The 18,320-nt window shown below is 24.5% G+C and overlaps 4 protein-coding genes across 5 annotated transcripts; all 4 read right to left on the minus strand.

Annotated features, from left to right (window-relative positions):
• Window positions 1-1,134: 1,134 nt before the first annotated feature.
• Window positions 1,135-3,638, minus strand: LOC122855814 (neurogenic differentiation factor 4-like). Of its 2 annotated transcripts, XM_044157449.1 has the most exons (4): window positions 3,069-3,638; window positions 2,719-2,917; window positions 2,541-2,610; window positions 1,135-1,245 (listed from the first exon to the last, which is right to left on the minus strand). In XM_044157449.1, the coding sequence occupies exons 1-4, from the start codon at window positions 3,350-3,352 to the stop codon at window positions 1,148-1,150; spliced, it is 651 nt and encodes a 216-aa protein (XP_044013384.1). In that variant the 5' UTR covers window positions 3,353-3,638; the 3' UTR covers window positions 1,135-1,147. The 2 variants fall into 2 exon arrangements, with proteins under 2 accessions (XP_044013384.1, XP_044013383.1); XM_044157448.1 differs by lacking the exon at window positions 1,135-1,245 and having other exon boundaries at window positions 2,305-2,610.
• A 2,029-nt stretch (window positions 3,639-5,667) lies between these two features.
• LOC122855815 lies at window positions 5,668-8,129 on the minus strand. Its single transcript, XM_044157451.1, has 9 exons — window positions 7,998-8,129; window positions 7,761-7,880; window positions 7,566-7,683; window positions 7,222-7,486; window positions 6,898-7,020; window positions 6,410-6,500; window positions 6,127-6,263; window positions 5,810-5,942; window positions 5,668-5,718 (listed from the first exon to the last, which is right to left on the minus strand). The coding sequence occupies exons 1-9, from the start codon at window positions 8,127-8,129 to the stop codon at window positions 5,668-5,670; spliced, it is 1,170 nt and encodes a 389-aa protein (XP_044013386.1).
• Window positions 8,130-8,691: 562 nt separating this feature from the next.
• On the minus strand, window positions 8,692-10,582 carry LOC122854076 (odorant receptor 9a-like). Its single transcript, XM_044154489.1, has 5 exons — window positions 10,465-10,582; window positions 10,122-10,386; window positions 9,006-9,236; window positions 8,806-8,938; window positions 8,692-8,745 (listed from the first exon to the last, which is right to left on the minus strand). The coding sequence occupies exons 1-5, from the start codon at window positions 10,580-10,582 to the stop codon at window positions 8,692-8,694; spliced, it is 801 nt and encodes a 266-aa protein (XP_044010424.1).
• Window positions 10,583-11,586: 1,004 nt separating this feature from the next.
• LOC122854077 (odorant receptor 9a-like) lies at window positions 11,587-12,974 on the minus strand. The gene is made up of 6 exons (XM_044154490.1): window positions 12,769-12,974; window positions 12,379-12,501; window positions 12,073-12,303; window positions 11,900-11,994; window positions 11,779-11,816; window positions 11,587-11,693 (listed from the first exon to the last, which is right to left on the minus strand). The coding sequence occupies exons 1-6, from the start codon at window positions 12,972-12,974 to the stop codon at window positions 11,643-11,645; spliced, it is 744 nt and encodes a 247-aa protein (XP_044010425.1). The 3' UTR covers window positions 11,587-11,642.
• Window positions 12,975-18,320: the final 5,346 nt, after the last annotated feature.

Consider the following 18,320-nt stretch of genomic DNA (forward strand, 5'->3'; position numbering starts at 1 on the left):
AATTGAAAATTAAATATTCACTTCGCTGATAATTTTCCAAATTTTTTTATAATAAATAATACAACGAAAATGTCAAAAATATAATTTTAATCTAGTTTATAAATCGATTGACAAGCGTTATAATTTAAAAAATATTTTATAAAAATAATAATAATAATAAAAACCATAACAATTTGTTGGTCTGTTGTGGGCGGGAGAGATGATGAGGAGGACTACGTTGTGGGTAAGGTTAAATAATGCCTGAAATCGATTTTGCCGGTCGATTCTTTTGAAGGATAGATCGAGAGACGAATATTGGATATGGACCCCTTGGGTTTTTGATGGCCCAAGTGACCACTCGGTCAATGTGTCTCGTCACCATATACAGAATCCCTTTTTTTTTTTTTTTTTTCAATCTACTTCTTCTCTTTTCTTGCTTCTTCTTTTTTCAATTTTATTTTTACCTTCAAGCTGGATGATGGCAAATCAACTCGATTGTTTTTCAATCATCCTCAAAAGAAACAAAATTTTTCTATTCATTTTTGAATCAACAAAAATTTTTTTTCTTTATAACCTTCAATCATCGCAAATTTGACTGATTTTTTATTTTTAAATTTTATAATTTATTTTCCAAAAAAAAATCTCTAGACAATTTCTAAATTTTTTTTTCGACAATAGAAAATTTCTTTTGTGTAATAATCAAATTTCGATCTGCTCCAGTATCTAGAATAAATAAAAATTTATTAATATAATTTTAAAATATTTACTGAGTGATGATAAAGGTCAAAAGAAAATTAAAAAAAAACTAATATCTACCAATGTTAATTGTTGTTACTTGGCACGCGTCTGCCTACTCAATTCTTTTTTATTTTTTTTTTTGTAAAATCGAAATAATTGAATACAAAAATTGATGTGTTTCAATGTTAACTGGAACGAATTTGCCATATGGATAGTAACAGAAGGGTTTGTTGAACAAAGCACACAATATCAGATATACAAAATAAAAAAAAAAATCCTCCTCTTGATTATTACCTGATTAAAAATTGAATTTTATTAATAAATAAAATCATTGTGTTATTGTAAATTAATAACAATTCAATTTATAATCACCTTTTATGGAATTTTTTTTTTTCTTTTTGATGTTCTTTTGCGCCATAAATTTTTAGTGTCAAGGACCTCTCATCTCAAAGACTATGCCTTTCGTCAATGCGGAATGTTGATTGATGAATCCAAGTTGTTGTTCAACAACCGGTCTTTTCAATAATTCTATAAAAAAAAAAAAAATTTTATATTTCTTTTTTGAAAAAAAAATCTTTACTCTTTTATTCAATGATTTTTTTTAATTATTAAATTTTTTTTATTGTTTATTTGAATTAACTTGTGGATGTACTGATATTTTTGTTTAAAATAAATTTTTGTTTTTTTGTTTTTTGTTGTATTTTACGATGTTTTATTATTACGAGAAAGCATTTGAAGAAAAATTATGAATCTTTGGCTGGTGGTTGATATAGATTGACCGGATTTCGTGGTTGGTATGTGGTATGGTCAGTTCCGTTGGTGAGGAAAGGAAGTAGTTGATGAAAAGTTTTACTCCAAAAAAGAAAGAGGAAGTTCCGGTCGATTTTAAAGTCAATGCACTTTCGCAAAAAAAATATATTGATACATTTTTATTCTCAATAAAAGCTCCAGGTCTAGAATAAAATAAAATTTTTGGAAAAAAAAATTATTAAAAATATATAATTCAGGTTGAAAAAAAAAAAAAGAGAAAAATTTATTTCACAATTTTTACAATGGTTTTTTTTACATACATTTTTAGAAAATAAAACATCACTATAAAAACAATATCTTTGGGTAACTTATAATAATTCACAAAATTACTTATAAATAAATTAAAATTACAATTATCGCAAATATAAATTATGAAAAAAAAAAAAAAATATATGGCCTCTGACTAGAAGACAAAAATAAAATTAACAAGCACAAATATTTTCATTTTTTTTCGAAATAATAAAACACACAGCTAAAAAATTATTATTAAAAAAAAAAAAATTTAATAATATAAATAACTTAATAACTAAAAATAATTTTAAATAAAAATAAAAAATATATATATTTCAAATGAGAATGAAATAATTCTCATTTAAAATTATTTATTTCAACACAATCTTTGGACTATTAGCTGTTTCTGATTTTACAAACTAATATTTTATATTACAAAATTAAAAAAAAAAAAAATACATTTATTTGAGTAACTATCTAAAATTTAATTTACAAAATTATTATTTTCTTTTTTATATTATTTAATTATATAACAGTCTGTAGATATGCAAAAAAAAAAAAATAAAAAATTCTAAATTAATTTTTACTATCATGTTGTTCAAGAAGATCATACAAAGCAGAAATATAAGTTTGTGCCATTTGTAAAGTTTCAAATTTACTTAGTTTATGATCAGCACCAAGACTTGGTACAACTTCACGTAATTTATCAAATGCATCATTCAATCCATTCATTCGTCTTCTTTCACGTGCATTTGCTGCTAATCTACGTTTTTTTAAAATACCTGGTGAAGGTGGTACATCTTTTGATTTTCGTCTTCCACGTCGTGGACTTGATGTTGGTGATTGTCGCGTCTAATAATTATAAAAAAAAAAAATAATAATAATAAAACATTAAAGCTACTAATTAGTATAATTATATTGTGATTTATTAAACAATTTACTTGTCATCATTAGACTTACCTGTGTTGATGTTGTTGGTTCCCAATAATTCATATTATCCTCAACGATACGTTGACATTTATCACCTTCAATTGAATATCCTGTTTCTTGTGGTGGTGTTTCATAACAGTACACTGGTGTTTGATATTCCATTGAATTTTCTTCATACATAATTGATTGTGGTGATGCTGTTGGCTCCAATGATCCATGTGATGTAAATCTTTTAATAAATTTTAAATAATTATCATTAAATTTTTTTCATTATCAGCTTATCTTTTTTTTTTTATAATTAATAAAACTTTTTTTTCAATTAAACTATTAATCAAACTAGATTTTTTTTTCATATAATTTTTTATGAAAATTAAAATTACCTTTGTGGTGTCAATGGTGTCAATACACCATACGGTTCTTTTTCATATGCTTCGGGTGTTTTATCATACTCAATGCTTCCCATGTCTCTTTGTGGTGTTGAAATTATTTCACTTCTATAACGTTCATCACGATAATTACTCGGTATATTATTTTCGTAATCTGGTGAATTGTAAGGTGACGGATAGACTGGATCATATGATCTTGATGGTGTTGGATAAACCGACGAAAGATGATCCACCGATTGTGATTGATACATTCCATGATTATTCGATAATAATGCCATGATTATTTGCTTTTTTTAAAATTAATTTAACCACAAATTTTCAAAAAAAATTTAACACGAATTTTTGTTTTTTATTCTTGAAGACCCGCGCGAAGATTTTATTTCTTCGAGCGGGTTTAAAACTTATTTAAACAACATCACATTTAATTAAACTATTTACTATTTTATTTATCCACAATAAATGAGGTGATTTTTGAATGTATTTATATGTTGATATAATGTTTAACTATTTTATTAATTTAATGAAAATTTTGAATCAAGAGAAGTCATGTCCTTCTCGTGTTGAGTCTCGTGTTTGAATGTGGCGCGTGCCAGGGCGTTATTTGATGCATCAACATATGGTACCACCTCATTTGTGAACTCATCCCTAGTAGATAACATGCACCTGGTGCCACTGGTCTGGTTTTACAGTACATTCAAGGGAACCTATGTTTTCTTGATTCCCCCTTTTTCTTTTTTTTTTATATTTTTTATCATCGTAGCATCCCCCTCGCGACTATCCAACATTTATACTTACAATATTATCCTTATTTTTGTGTATTTTTAAAGAGGGAAAGATAATATAGGCATTGGCGCTTAGTCTCGCATACCTGCACACACATCCAGTGCAATGGGTATACATAAATATTAAAGTCAATTTTCAACTCTCAAAGAGTGGGAAGATTTTTGTTGGTGTGTATATTTAGTGCACCTTTGCTTAGATATGGAAGAAAAATAAAAATAATAAAACTTACAAGAGGTAGAGGAAAAGAGAACTGGTGACGAAGGTAAAAATTTTTTAAAGGGGCTCGGTTGTAAGTGATGTTGAGGAGGGCTAAGGAAACGTATGCCAGCTGATGGTTTTCGATGCATGGGTTAGATGTTTTTTTATAAATGCAAACGGTCATTGAATTTGTCAGAAAAAAATATTACAAAAACGCGGGAATTTTTATATTGACTTTGATATAATTACAAAATTTAATTTTCATATTGAACTGACCTTTGATTGATCCATTTTGATGACAACATGTTTGAAGCTTGATATTTTTTCTTCTAAAAAATTTACAACATTTTTTTTGCTGGATAATTTGTTGATGTAGTTTTCCATCAAAGATTTCATAGAGTTATCATCAAAAATTAATTATTAATTGACCAAAATATCTTGGTTGTGATGAAGCTGAAAAAAAAAAATATATTAGTTTACTTGTTGCATGAATTTAAAATAAAATAAAGCATTTTATAATTTTTATTTTTTTTTCCTCATTTATCTTGGTTTGTTGCTGACTGAAGACAGGTTGACTTTTCAAATGTAGAATAATAATATGTAACTGGATCATGACTATGAAAATATATATTTATTTATTTCCGAATACCATGATGATGATGTTGATACTTCCTGACTTGTACATGTCTACATGATAAAAAATTAATTTTCAATATCCGATTTTTCATTTTTGATGGTGCTATAAATGTATGATCATTTTTGGCACTTTGCGTGGCTTTCACTGTGGCAAGAGTATATATATTACATTGAGCAACAGATGCATTTACAATAGGATATCAGTCAAGTAATATAACATCAGTTTAAACGCTTTAATGACGACAAAAACAACGGCACTGTTCGTACAGTGTATCGAAGGCGGAAGCTTCCAATGGCACGCGATATCTCGTACCCTCTTCTTAAAACAATTATCCAATATTAATACCAAAATTTAATATTAAAAATATAGCTGTCAATGTATTTACTAATTTTATTTATTTTTCATTTATTTCTAATTTTAAAAACAGTCATTTAAATAGTCATTATAATTTTTTTTTTATTTTTACTGATGACACTTTCACCTGTACAGTAGTCGAAGGGCAACACTTACTTACCTCAGCAATAATACAATATACCTCAGCATATATATAGAAATAAAATAATGTAAAAAAAATATCAAGTTGGGCAAAGACCTTTGATGATATCTTGCGATTGCGGTCTCTTTAAACTTGAAGATTGTTCGATAAGAGACGACCGGTCGGATTCTTCAACGGTCGCGTGCCCCTTGAAAGAGTTTTTTTATTTTTTATAAGTGTATATGTGTGTTAAGTTTTAAAATAAAAATAAAATAACTGACCCGTGAATAAAACTCAATTTACAATGACACTAACATGAAAATTAATTATTTAAGTACATAACAAATAATTTATTACAATGATTTCAATTATCTTTTTCATTTTCTTTTATTTTTCTTACGTATGGAGCTAGCATCTACTATTGAATATTTTGTGCTTGAGGTGAAGAGTGTGGCTGATATAAAAACTTATATACACATTTTTATTTAATAATTTTGTCTTCATTGAGTTGAAGAAAGAAGAGTAAACATTGACATGCACGAACGAACAACCTGTTGAATTAAAAGTAAATTAATTAACAAAAATATTAACTGGGTTAGCTGATAATTATTGACGAATTTATTGATAATAAAATCAACATACAGCACTGAAATTTTGAAGATTTAATATATAAAAATTTCCTGCAGTTAATTGACAAGGAAATCTTGATCTCATGATTATCAATTGTAAAAGTTTTCTGCATCTTAATGAAGTGTTGTACCAAGGAGCTCTCATTCTGAAAAATATTATTATAAATTAATATTATCATTGGAATAATACTTGGAATGGTAACATATCATGTGGTAGATTTTTAAACTAGTTAATTGAAAATTTTGTTGTCAGCTTTTGATAAATTACCGACTGCCGATTGAAATTTGAAATTTGAAAATATTAATTTAATTGATTATAAAAATACTAACGTATATTCATTGATCCTTTCACTTTCATCAGCCAATCTTTGAGGTGGCCAACTTTCAAAAAACAAATGAAATGTCTGGCCGATTGTGAATGATGCAAATTTGAATGCTTCGTGCGGTTGATCAACCTTCAATGCCGACTGAAATATATATTACACGGTTTCATGAAAAACTTGATGAAATTGACGGTGTAAATTTTCAGTGCGTTAGTATCGCAGGTGATCTCAGGTGTTTAATTTCAATATGGATTCAAGCAGTTGTGTAGAATTGTTATTTAAAAACTTACTTGCAGACCTGTGAAGCTGATGCAAATCATATTTATTCCCAGTTGGATTAAAAAGGAAACAGAGTTGGCTGATTCAATGAGGTGGGCATATCTGATGGAACAAAAAAAAAAATATTATTAATCAAATGATTTTCTAAAAATTTAATGCAACAAAGTCCGACACATAATTAAAAAAGTTAAAAAAAATTGTCTACCACTTTAATTTTTTGACTACTATCAATATGATTTTCACTACTATTAATCCAAAGCAACCTGTCTAATAATTAAAATATCCCCGACAAAAAAATATGAGTTTTTAATTATTTTGAAATTTTTTTTTTTTATTATTTTTTAAACAAATTTATGAAACTACTATTAAAAAAAAAATTACTACAATCAATAGTAGCTAGTTTTGAAAGAGAAATCATTAATTCCGACACATTATGAATAAAAAATTTTTGAACGAATAATTCGAATATTCGCACACCCCTACAACGATGTGTACTCACTCAATTGCATCACTGTGTTTGATGATACACTTGATGATTTTTCTATAAGGTTCATCATCAATCAGATTGGGATTTGCATTGACCATGAGGATATCAGTTCTTACAAGATTTTCCAAACGATGCCTGTTGAAAAAAATTTATTAATCATGATGGATTTATAGAAAAGTAATTTACAAAAAAAATAATTAATCACTCGATGATTTTTAATATTCAAGACCTTGTCAAACTGTCATTAACAACTCCGAAAAATTTATTTTAAAAATTAGGAAGATGGCTAATTTAGTTATAAGCATAATGTACATTTTTTTTTTACAAAAAACTTACCCTAAAATAACAAATATCGAACAGGCATATTGAACGTAAACCATAAACATCGTATCAATTGCAACGACAACAGTAATATAAGCCATTGTTCCGAAATAAGAATGAATAAGAAGTGGATAATAATATTTATCAACATCAATAAAATATTCAACATGAAACATCGTTAATCTTGGAATTGTATCATTTGAATTATCAGGAATTAAATCAATAAAAAATGGAATGATTGGGGAAATCATCAGTGGAACTAATGAGCCATATACTGCACCTAAAAAAAAATCAAGTAAATAAATTAATTGTTGATTTATAAAAAGACAATTAATTATTACATTCTAATTAATATTTACCTGCATACATAAGTGTACTTTTTCTACTATCATATGCCCAATTTTTAAATATTTCAATTTCTTTTTCTTCAGTCAGAGAATTCCATTCTGATTTTATTGCGTCCAATAAATCCTTCATCTATTTCAATTATAAAAATAGCATCATTAAACACTTGGGAAAATGAAAAATACTAGCAATTTAATTTGGCAACTGACCTTGTCAGCGTTGTATATAAAATTAATATATTTAACAATGCACATTAAACTTATCATGACAGGTGGTAACGCTTCTAAAAAAATTGCAGGTTCACATCGAGCTGCTATGAGACCACCAGTCTTACAAATAATTCAAAAAACATCATTAAAAGATGAAAAAAAAAATGAGCGTTTATGATAAATCAATTTTGCAAGTATTAATTTATTTTTTGAAAATACTTTTGGTCGGAAAAATACCTGTAGAAAACCCTGAGTAACTAAAAGAAAAACAGTCGAGCCGTAAAAAAATAATTTACTATATTTTTTTTGATAAGGCCATTGTCCGATAGATGAAAGTAAAAATTCATTTACTTTATAATAGTGTTCCATTTTTGTATATATTTTTCAATGTGCGTGATATGTGTAGCAGAAATAAACCAACTGAAGTTATATCTTGGAAAATTTTATTAATTTTATTTGATGATAAAACAGGTAACTCGCGCATGTTGTATTTTTAAGACATCAAAAGACAATGTGAATATTTAATTACAACGACAAATATACTTTGTCAAATACGTTGAAAGACATTTCGAAGTATTTGCATTTTTAATTTTTTTTTTTCGCTTATTTCCATAAGGTTCTTGGAAGTTTTGTTTGTATTATTTTTCTTTGTTTTACTTTGTGTTTTACTTAGTTAACAGTAGTATGATACGTGTCGTTCTATTGACTTGTTCAAAAAAAAATATTATTTTATCATAACATTGTATTAAAAAGTTTGCGAAAGAAAAAAGTTTTTTTTTTACAATTTTTATTTGCAAAGAGTACATTTACATTTAGGATATAAATTACTGTAAGGTCTGTAAGTACATAAAGATATTTAAATTTTTTTTTTGAATACTTGATTATGTGGACATTTTAAAAATTATATTTTCTTTTTTTATTTAAATTAAAATTATTCTTGTACGGACAAAAGAACCATAACGTAAGAAATGGATGTTTTAACAACCTGAATTTAAAAAGAGAAAATTATTATCGAAATTTAATTTAATGAAAATGAGTAAGGTACCAGTTTAAAAGATGTAATATCCATAACATATAATTTTCCTGCTGTTATTTGACACGGTATTGAGCTTCGCATTGCCATGAAAATTAATAATTTTCTTGTTCTCAAAGATGTGCAATACCAATTTGCTTTGTAACTGAAACAATGGCAAAAAATTAAGATGAAATATATTTTTTTTAAATATAATATATTATTATACGTACATATTGTGGCATATTTTTAGACTGTGATCAATTAATTGTTGTCCTGGATAGCTTAAAAAATATAAAACAACTAAAAGTGATGTTGAATATGCTGCAAATCTCATTGCAGCATCTGGTGAGTTATCAATTTTTGTTGCAATTTGGAACCCAGTGAAACTAAGGCATATAATATCAATACCCAATTGGAAAAAATATGATATTGAATTTGCATTATCCAGTAATTTAACATATCTAAAAGTAACAATTAAAAATTAATATTTTTAATTAAATTGTTGTGGAAAAAAAATTAATTATTGTCAGAAATTTACTGCAATACACGATCATGTTTTTTTATACAATTTATAACATTTTTAAATGCTCCATCATTAATTTCATGTGGATTTAAATTTACATCAACATCATGATTATTTTGCATTACTTGTAAATTATATCTGAATAAATTTAAAAATAAATTTTTACATTAAATACAAATTTTTTAAAATAATTTAAAAAATTTAAATTTTGATACTTTCACTTATGTTAATAATAATTATTTTAAAATTATTTTAAAAAAATTTAATTAATTTAAAGTTATTTTAAAAATATATTTATCAATAATTATTCATATGAATTATTAATATAAAAATTATTTTCAATTTTTATAAAAAGTTAAATTTTTTTATTTTTAGTATTTCAGTTTTTTTAATTTCATATTTATAAATTATAATTATTATAATAATTAAAAATTATTACTGAATATAATTGACATGATTAAAAATATATTAAATTAATTTTCATTAAAAATTTTATTTATAATTATATAATTAACTATAAGAAGAAAAAAAAAAATATTTCTAAACATTTTTAAAAAGTTACATTTTCATTTATATTATTCATTAAAAAATAATTAGTTGAAAAAATTAATATAATTATTAAATATATAATTGAATCCAATATTTCAATTCAATTTTTATTTGTATTTATTAATTATATTTAATTAATTATTAATAAATAACATAAAATTTAAAAATAAAAAAAGCAGAAAAAATATAAAAAGTATGATTCCCAAAAACTCAATATTTAGTAATTATTAATAATAATAATTTCTATTGATTATTATTAATTTTAAATACTTACCCAATAATTGAAAATAATGCACATGCATGTTCTATGTACATAGTAATCATAGCGTCAATTGCAACAACAGCATTTATAAATGCAAAACTTCCAATGTAACTGTGAATTAATACTGGATAATAATTTTTATCACTATCAAAAACATATTCATATTGTGCATACAAATGTTGTCTTTGAATACTATTATTTTGAGATACAAAAATATTAAAAATAAGTGGTACAAGTGGTATTGTTAAAAATGGTGTCATTGTACTCCAAATAATACCTAAAATAAATTAATTATAAAATTATCAAAAAACAAATTAATATATATAAAATTTATTTATAAATAAAAATCACTTACCAAAATACATGAGGGTTAATTTATTTGAAAATTTTGCATATTTTTTGAGTATCAATGATTCTGGTCCATTTTTATATTCAATCCAATCATTTTGAATAAGTACTAAAAGTTTTTTCATCTATATAAATTAATGTCTTGAAAAGAAAAATTAATATAAATTTTTAAATTATAAATTTTTAAATTACCTTGTGACCATTTAAATAAAAATTCATTATTTTAACAGCAATTGCAATACCACCGAGAATAGCTGGTATTGCTTCCATAAACAAGTCAACATTTTCACGCGCCAAAATTGCACCAATAATCTTAAATTCAAATATTCACAATTGAAAAAAAAAATTACATATTTGATATTTGAATTTGTAATATTAATTTTAATTGTATTTATTTTATTTTTATTTACTTGAAATGCTGTTTGAGATATTATTAAAAATAGCAAGATAATAAAAAATATAATTTTTGATAATTTTTGTTGATGAGGCCACAAGCCAGCACAAGCCAGTAAATTTTTATTGAATCGAAGATATTGTGGTGTTTCCATACTGGTAGCTTTTTTCATTTCAGAATTACAAGAAAAAATATTTTATGTAAAGAAACTTTGGAACTTTAGATCGATTGCCATTTTAAATTCTGTTTTAATGCCAAAGGTTTTGTTTTTAGTATGAAAGATACAAGTACTGTGTATTTTATGGTGGGGAGAGATTAATAGATAATATGTTTTTCAGTGAAAAATATGATAAATTCTTTTTTAACAATGTTTTTGTGAAATGTTTTTGTATTTTTTAATTTATCAAAAGACAATTAAGTCCAATGTGTCTCGTAGAAAAGTCGAGTTGAATTTTTATTTACATTTTGTAAATCTTTTGGTGTTTACTGTTTTTTTTTTCTTATTAATTGAAAGTGCAAAAAAATTTGAAACTATACTCAAAGATAATTTAAAAATAAATTCATTTCTAGTTGTCTATCAATTTTCAATTTTTATGAATTGATGGAATTTTTATTTAAATAATTTTCAAAGCTGTAAGTAATATCTTAAAAAATTAAAGTAGTATTAATAATTATTTTACATTAAACTAGATTATTTACGACGATCAGTTTATTTTTTTTTCAGTTACGTTGCGTTGATAATAGTGTGTATGAAAAATGGTAACTATAACATGACTACTATGAAAATTTAATTATTCCATCGAGAGCAAGACCATGACATAAGAAATTGAAGTTCTGACAACCTGATAATTAAATTGAACATTATATAATTAATAATAATTTTGTAATTTAAAATATAGTTCAAATAAATATCAGTCTTTTTTTTACCGTTCCAAAATTAGCAAGTCCCAAAACATAAAATCGACCTGAATAATTAAATTTTAAAAAAGTATTTATAAATATTTGTTATATTGTTTTTTTAAAAAAATATAAATTTTGAAAATTCTACCCGCTGTTAATATACAAGGTTTGGCACTTCTCATTGACATTAAAAAAAATAATTTTCTTGTTCTCATTGATGTTTTATACCACTTTGCACTATAACTGAAAAAAAAAATTTTGAATATTCATTTAAATGTAATTTAAAAACAAAAAAATAAAACATAAAAAACATATACTTACACATCTTGAAAAACTTGAGAACTAGAATCAGATAATTGTTGTCCTGGGAAACTTTGAAGAAATAAAAAAGCTAATTGAGTTGATGTGAAGGCTGCGAATCTTATTGACACGTCTGGTGCTATGCTGAATTTTGTTGCTATTTGGAAACCCGTAAACGAAATGCAAATCATATTGATACCAAGTTGAAAAAAATATGATATATAATGTGAATCTTCAATTAATTTTGCATAGCTATTAAAAAACAAATATTAGAAAAAATTTGGATTATTCATTAATATATTTATTGTTATTATCAAATGCGCTCACTCTAATATTCGCTGGTGTAATTCCATGCATTTTATCATTTCTTCATGAGATTTATCGTAATATTTTGTTGGCTTGAAGGCAAAATTATGGCTTGTTTCATTGTCAATCTTGCTTAAATTATATCTAAATCAAAAATCAATTAAAAATTATCATTAATACATCATTTATAATAGATAAAACCAGGTAATCTTGCTGCGAATAGAAGAATCTTGAGCTTAGAAAAAAAATTAGACGTCGAATTTTGACACTATCATTTATATTAATAATTTACATTCAAAAATATGAAACTAATATTTACAATATAATTATGATTCATAATTTTATCAAAAATAATAATTATTAAATAATTACCCAAGTACTCGAAAAAGAGCACAACAATGTTGAACATACACCATGCATGTTGTGTCCAGAGCAACAATAACATTAATAAATGCACAAGTTCCCAAGTAACTATGAAGCATAACTGGATAATAATATTTTTTTATGTCAAATAAATATTCATATTGAACAAACAGCAATTGTTTTGGTAAACTTGAATTATCAGAAATAAATATATTTATCATTATCGGCGCAATTGGTATAATCATAAACGGCATCATTGTTCCATAAACAACAGCTAATTAAAAAAAGAAAAAAAATAGAAATCAATGAAATTCATCACTTTAATAATATTTAAACTATATATTTTTTTGTAACAAACCAAGATATGTTAGCGTAAATTTTCTTGCATAAGCTCCATATTTTTTCAAAATTTCAATCTCTGATTTATTGTCAAAAAGTATCCAGTCATCTTGCAATAACACCATCAACTTTTTCATCTAATTATAAATTAATTTAAAATATTTATTTACGTTATTTTTGTTGAAAAAAAAATTTGCTATTTTGGCACCAACACTAAAATCAACTAGAATATTTGGAATTGTTTCCAAAAACATAGCAGCATTTTCACGAGCAAACAAAGCACCACTTATCTAAAAATTTTATTATTCAAAATATACAATAATTATTTTTAAAAAAATATATATTAAACAAACAAATATTAATTATTTAATTTACCTGAAATAATGATTGTGTTCCAGTAAAGAAAAGCATAAAAAAAGTAAATAATATTTTAGATACAAACTCCTGATGTGGCCAAATTCCCGATATTATTAACAAAAATTTATTGATTCTAAGGTATAATGGAATAGTAGAGCTCTTCATGTTGTTAGGCCCGAATGTTGTTGTACAAATGCAACGAAATATTAGCGTCAATATGAAAACCGAATCGATAGCTGTTAAGTATTCTTTTTAAATTTCAAAGGATACTATCAAATAAAGCTAATTCTGAAAAAAAAAATATTCAAACGGTATGAACGAATTTTTAACAACCATTCCGAGAAACTTTTCGCCACCCTTGTATTTTTTTTTCCCTTTGATAAATACATGACAGAACTTTTTTTAACCAACAGAGAAAACAAAAAAAAATGTTACAGACAGAGTACTTCGTTCTTACGTGTTACATTGTATTCAATATAAAAAATTTTTAACACATAAAAACTTAATGATAATACTCTGCTTAAAAATAAATCACCAACTATTTAAAAAAAAAAAAAAATACAATAAATTGTTTTGCTTCTATTAAAAAAGTAAGTTAAAAAATTTTTGTTATTTTATTTTCAAAAATTGATTTAATCCATCTACATTAATAATTATTCAAAAATTGAATAGAGTTAAAAAAAAAAAAATTAATATTATTCAAAATTTGAATCAACTAAATATCTGTTTGAAATACAATAATTAATATTTTTCTCATTTAAATGACATTTATTTAATTTGACAAATTTCAATTACAAAAAATTTTAAAGCAACATCAAAAATAAACGACAATCAATTTTTTAGATTTCCATTTGGTTATATAAATAATTGATAATTAATTGGATAAAAAAATTCAAGGATTATTATTTTTTCATCGAAAGAAGAACCATGACATACGACATTGAACTTTTGACCACCTAAAAAAAATTATAATATCAATATTAAAAACTCAAAATCAAAAATCAATTTGAATTTAAATATAAAATATTTTTTTTAAATACCATACTAAAACTTGCTAAATTGAGAATATAAAATTTTCCAGCAGTCATTGTACATGGTATGCAAGATCTCATTGACATGATTAAAAATAATTTTTTGCTTCTCAATGAAGTTTTAAACCATCCTGCATTATAACTATGAAAAAAAAAACAAATCAAAAACAAATAAATAAAACTTTAAAAATAAGTTAAAATTATTAAATCTAAATAATACATACACATTTTGATAAATTTGAACACTGTGATCAAATAATTGCTGTCCTGGATAGCTTTGAAGCAATAAAATAGCCAATTGTGTTGCTGTAAATGCAGCAAATCTTATTGATGCATCTGGTGCTGTGTCCATCTTCATGACAATTTGGAACCCAGTAAAACTAACGCAAATCATATTGATACCCAGTTGAAAAAAATACGATATATAATGAGCATCTTCAATTAAATTTGCATATCTAAATAATAAAAATTAATTTTACAATAATTTTTATATTTAAATTGAAAATTATTCAACCAAACTTACTCCAACACTCGATTGTGATGTTTTATACATTTAATCATATTTTGAAAAGCCAAATCATTCGAACGAGACGGACAAAGATTAACATCAACACTAGTATTTTTTTCAATTTGTTCCAAATTATATCTTGAAAAATTTAAATAATATAATCAGTATTAAAAATTATCTGTTGTTTTGATGAATTATAAATTTTATTTGTTGATAAATTTACCCAATAATTGAAAACATTGCACAACTGTGTTCAACATAAACCATACACATAGTATCAATAGCAACAACAACATTTATAAATGCAAATGTGCTGAAATAACCATGTAATAATACTGGAAAATAATATTTTTCTGTATCGAAAAGATATTCGTATTGTGCAAATAGTATTTGCCGGGGAATACTTGAATTATCACTTGCAAAAATATTGAATACTAATGGCACAATTGGTATTACCATGAATGGTGTCATTGTTCCCCAAAGAACACCTATTTATTTTTTATAAAATTTTAAAATATTAATCAAAATTGATTGTTTGAAAATTAATTATATAATTACTTACCAAGATATGTCAGTGTCAATTTATTTGCAAATGAACCATATTTATTTAGTATTTGAATTTCTGAAGTATTTTTAAACACTTGCCAATCTTCTTGGATTGAGATTAATAATTTTTTCATCTAAATTTTCATAAATTGTTAATTTGATAAAAATGATTTTTTTTTATATAAAAAAATTAGATGATTTTTGTTACCTTGTGACCGTTGAAAAAAAAATTTGCAACTTTAGCAGCGACAGAAAAATCAACTAGGATATTTGGAATTGTTTCCATGAATAAATCAATATTTGAACGAGCCAATATTGCTCCAGTAATCTATAAAAATTAAATTATCAACAAAATGAACAAAAAAGTTTAAAGAAAGAAAAATAAAATGCAAAATTTCACTGGGCAAATGGTGATTTAACATTTCTATTTTTTTGTTTAAATTAAAATTATGAGGATGATAATTACTTGAAAAATACTTTGGCTAATTGTAAGACAGAGCATAATAAAAAAAGTAATGTATTTTGGCACTGTTGGTTGAAGTGGCCACTGGCCTGCAATCGATAATAAAACTTTATTTATTCTTAGATATTTCGGAATGAGTGTATTCATTTTAATAGTCTCTATATTTACAGTAAGACTGATATGAAATACATTGTCCGTAAAACATTCTTCAAAATCAATTTTCATTATGTATTCTCTCTTAATAAAATGATAAAACATTTTACATACTTTTGTTACTCTGAATTTTTCATAATTACATGGTACGATTTATTATTTCATGGCGAAATTCGGAGTATTGGTTGTTTGATGCTTTTTACGTTTGTTGTTTTATTTTTATTTTACTTGGACTTTTAGTAACACGAAAGTTCCAGTCGTTTTTTTTTTCTTTTGAAATTTAAAAATGGGTAAAAAAATAAAAAGAGTATAGCCAGATAATTTTTAAGATCGACATGAGTAAGTCGACTTGTTCAATTGGAAAAAAAATTTTATAAAATAAATAATAAGAAAAACTTGGAAACACATTGGTAATTTTTTTCAAATAATTTTTTAATTGGTGTTTTAATAATTATTTCACGTAAAAAAAAATTACAACAACCAGTTTTCAATTATTCTTGAATTTTTTTGAGACAAAAATATCGTGTATAAAAATAATATTATTGACAGAATACGACGAAAGTTTTAATATTGAAAAAATTAAATTATTCCATCGACAGAAGTACCATGACATACGACATTGAAGTTTTTACAACCTGATAATTAAATTGAACATTATATCATTAATAATAATTTTATAATTTAAAATTTAGTTGAAATAAGTATCAGTCTTTTTTTTACCACTCCAAAATTAGCAAGTCCCAAAACATAAAATCGACCTGAATAATTAAATTTTAAAAAAGTATTTATAAATATTTGACATATTGTTTTTTTAAAAAAATATAAATTGTGAAAATTCTACCAGCTGTTAATATACAAGGTTTGGCACTTCTCATTGACATTAAAAAAAATAATTTTCTTGTTCTCATTGATGTTTTATACCACTTTGCACTGTAACTAAAAAAAAAAAATTTGAATTTTCATTTAAAATGTAATTTAAAAACAAAAAATTAAAAAATAAAAAACATATACTTACACATCTTGAAAAACTTGAGAACTAGAATCAGATAATTGTTGTCCTGGGAAACTTTGAAGAAATAAAATAGCCAATTGTGTTGATGTAAAAGCAGCAAATCTAATTGACACATCTGGTGCTGTATTCAAATTTGTTGCTATTTGAAACCCAGTGAAAGAAATGCAAATCATATTGATACCAAGTTGGAAAAAATATGATATATAATGTGAATCTTCAATCAACTTTGCATAGCTATTAAATAAAAAATATCATTATAAAAAATTTGTATTATTGAGGTATCAATTATAATTATCAAACTGACTCTAATATTCGCTTGTGTAACTCCATGCATCTTATCATTTCTTCATGAGATTTATCATGATATTTTTTTGGATTAAAGGCATAATTATCATTCGTTTCATTTTCAATTTTGCTTAAATTATATCTAGAATAAAAATCAATTTAAAAGGATTCAAAATATTTACACCAATATCCTGATAATAAAATAGAAAATTTACCCAAGTACTCGAAAAAGAGCACAACAATGTTGAACATAAACCATGCATGTGGTGTCCAGAGCAACAACAACATTGATAAATGCACATGTACCAAAATAACTATGAAGCATAACTGGATAATAATATTTTTTCATATCAAATAAATATTCATATTGAACAAACAGTAATTGTTTTGGTAAACTTGAATTTTTCATAAATGTATTTATAAAAATTGGCACAACTGGTATCACCATGAAGGGTAGCATAGTTCCATACATGACAGCTTTAAAAAAATTTAATTAATAATTACCAAACAAAATTTTCAATGCCAATACTATTTGTCTAATTATAATTATTTTTTTTTTTTTTTTATAACAAACCAAGATATGTTAGTGTGAATTTTCTTGCATACGCTCCGTATTTTTTCAAAATTTCAATCTCTGATTTATTGTCAAAAAGTATCCAGTCATCTTGCAATAACACCATCAACTTTTTCATCTAATTATAAATTAATTTAAAAAGAAAAAAATATAGTTAAAATAAAGTATTCAATAATTACTTTATTTATTTATTTATTTACGTTATTTTTGTTGAAAAAAAAATTTGCTATTTTGGCACCAACACTAAAATCAACTAGAATATTTGGAATTGTTTCCAAAAACATAGCAGCATTTTCACGAGCAAACAAAGCACCACCGATCTAAAAATTATA

The sequence above is a fragment of the Aphidius gifuensis genome, linkage group LG4, assembly GCF_014905175.1.
Source record: "Aphidius gifuensis isolate YNYX2018 linkage group LG4, ASM1490517v1, whole genome shotgun sequence".
Taxonomy (NCBI): domain Eukaryota; kingdom Metazoa; phylum Arthropoda; class Insecta; order Hymenoptera; family Braconidae; genus Aphidius; species Aphidius gifuensis.

Excerpts from the sequence above, each read along its gene's own strand:
- LOC122854076 (XM_044154489.1), bottom strand. The coding sequence starts at position 10,582 with ATGAAAAAACTTTTAGTACTTATTCAAAATGATTGGATTGAATATAAA. Across the intron at positions 9,237-10,121 it reads GCATTATTTTCAATTATTGG|ATATGTTAAATTACTGGATA; the intron begins GTAAGTATTTAA and ends TGTTACTTTTAG. Across the intron at positions 8,939-9,005 it reads CTAAAAATATGCCACAATAT|TTACAAAGCAAATTGGTATT; the intron begins GTACGTATAATA and ends CCATTGTTTCAG.
- LOC122855815 (XM_044157451.1), bottom strand. The coding sequence starts at position 8,129 with ATGGAACACTATTATAAAGTAAATGAATTTTTACTTTCATCTATCGGA. Across the intron at positions 7,881-7,997 it reads TTACTCAGGGTTTTCTACAG|ACTGGTGGTCTCATAGCAGC; the intron begins GTATTTTTCCGA and ends ATTATTTGTAAG. Across the intron at positions 6,264-6,409 it reads TCAGCTTCACAGGTCTGCAA|TCGGCATTGAAGGTTGATCA; the intron begins GTAAGTTTTTAA and ends TATATATTTCAG.
- LOC122855814 (XM_044157448.1), bottom strand. The coding sequence starts at position 3,352 with ATGGCATTATTATCGAATAATCATGGAATGTATCAATCACAATCGGTG. Across the intron at positions 2,918-3,068 it reads ACACCATTGACACCACAAAG|ATTTACATCACATGGATCAT; the intron begins GTAATTTTAATT and ends ATTTATTAAAAG. Across the intron at positions 2,611-2,718 it reads AACCAACAACATCAACACAG|ACGCGACAATCACCAACATC; the intron begins GTAAGTCTAATG and ends TATAATTATTAG.
- LOC122854077 (XM_044154490.1), bottom strand. The coding sequence starts at position 12,974 with ATGCCGTTTATGATTATACCAATTGCGCCGATAATGATAAATATATTT. Across the intron at positions 12,502-12,768 it reads CTGGACACAACATGCATGGT|ATATAATTTAAGCAAGATTG; the intron begins GTATGTTCAACA and ends TTTTTGATTTAG. Across the intron at positions 12,304-12,378 it reads TTACACCAGCGAATATTAGA|CTATGCAAAATTAATTGAAG; the intron begins GTGAGCGCATTT and ends GTTTTTTAATAG.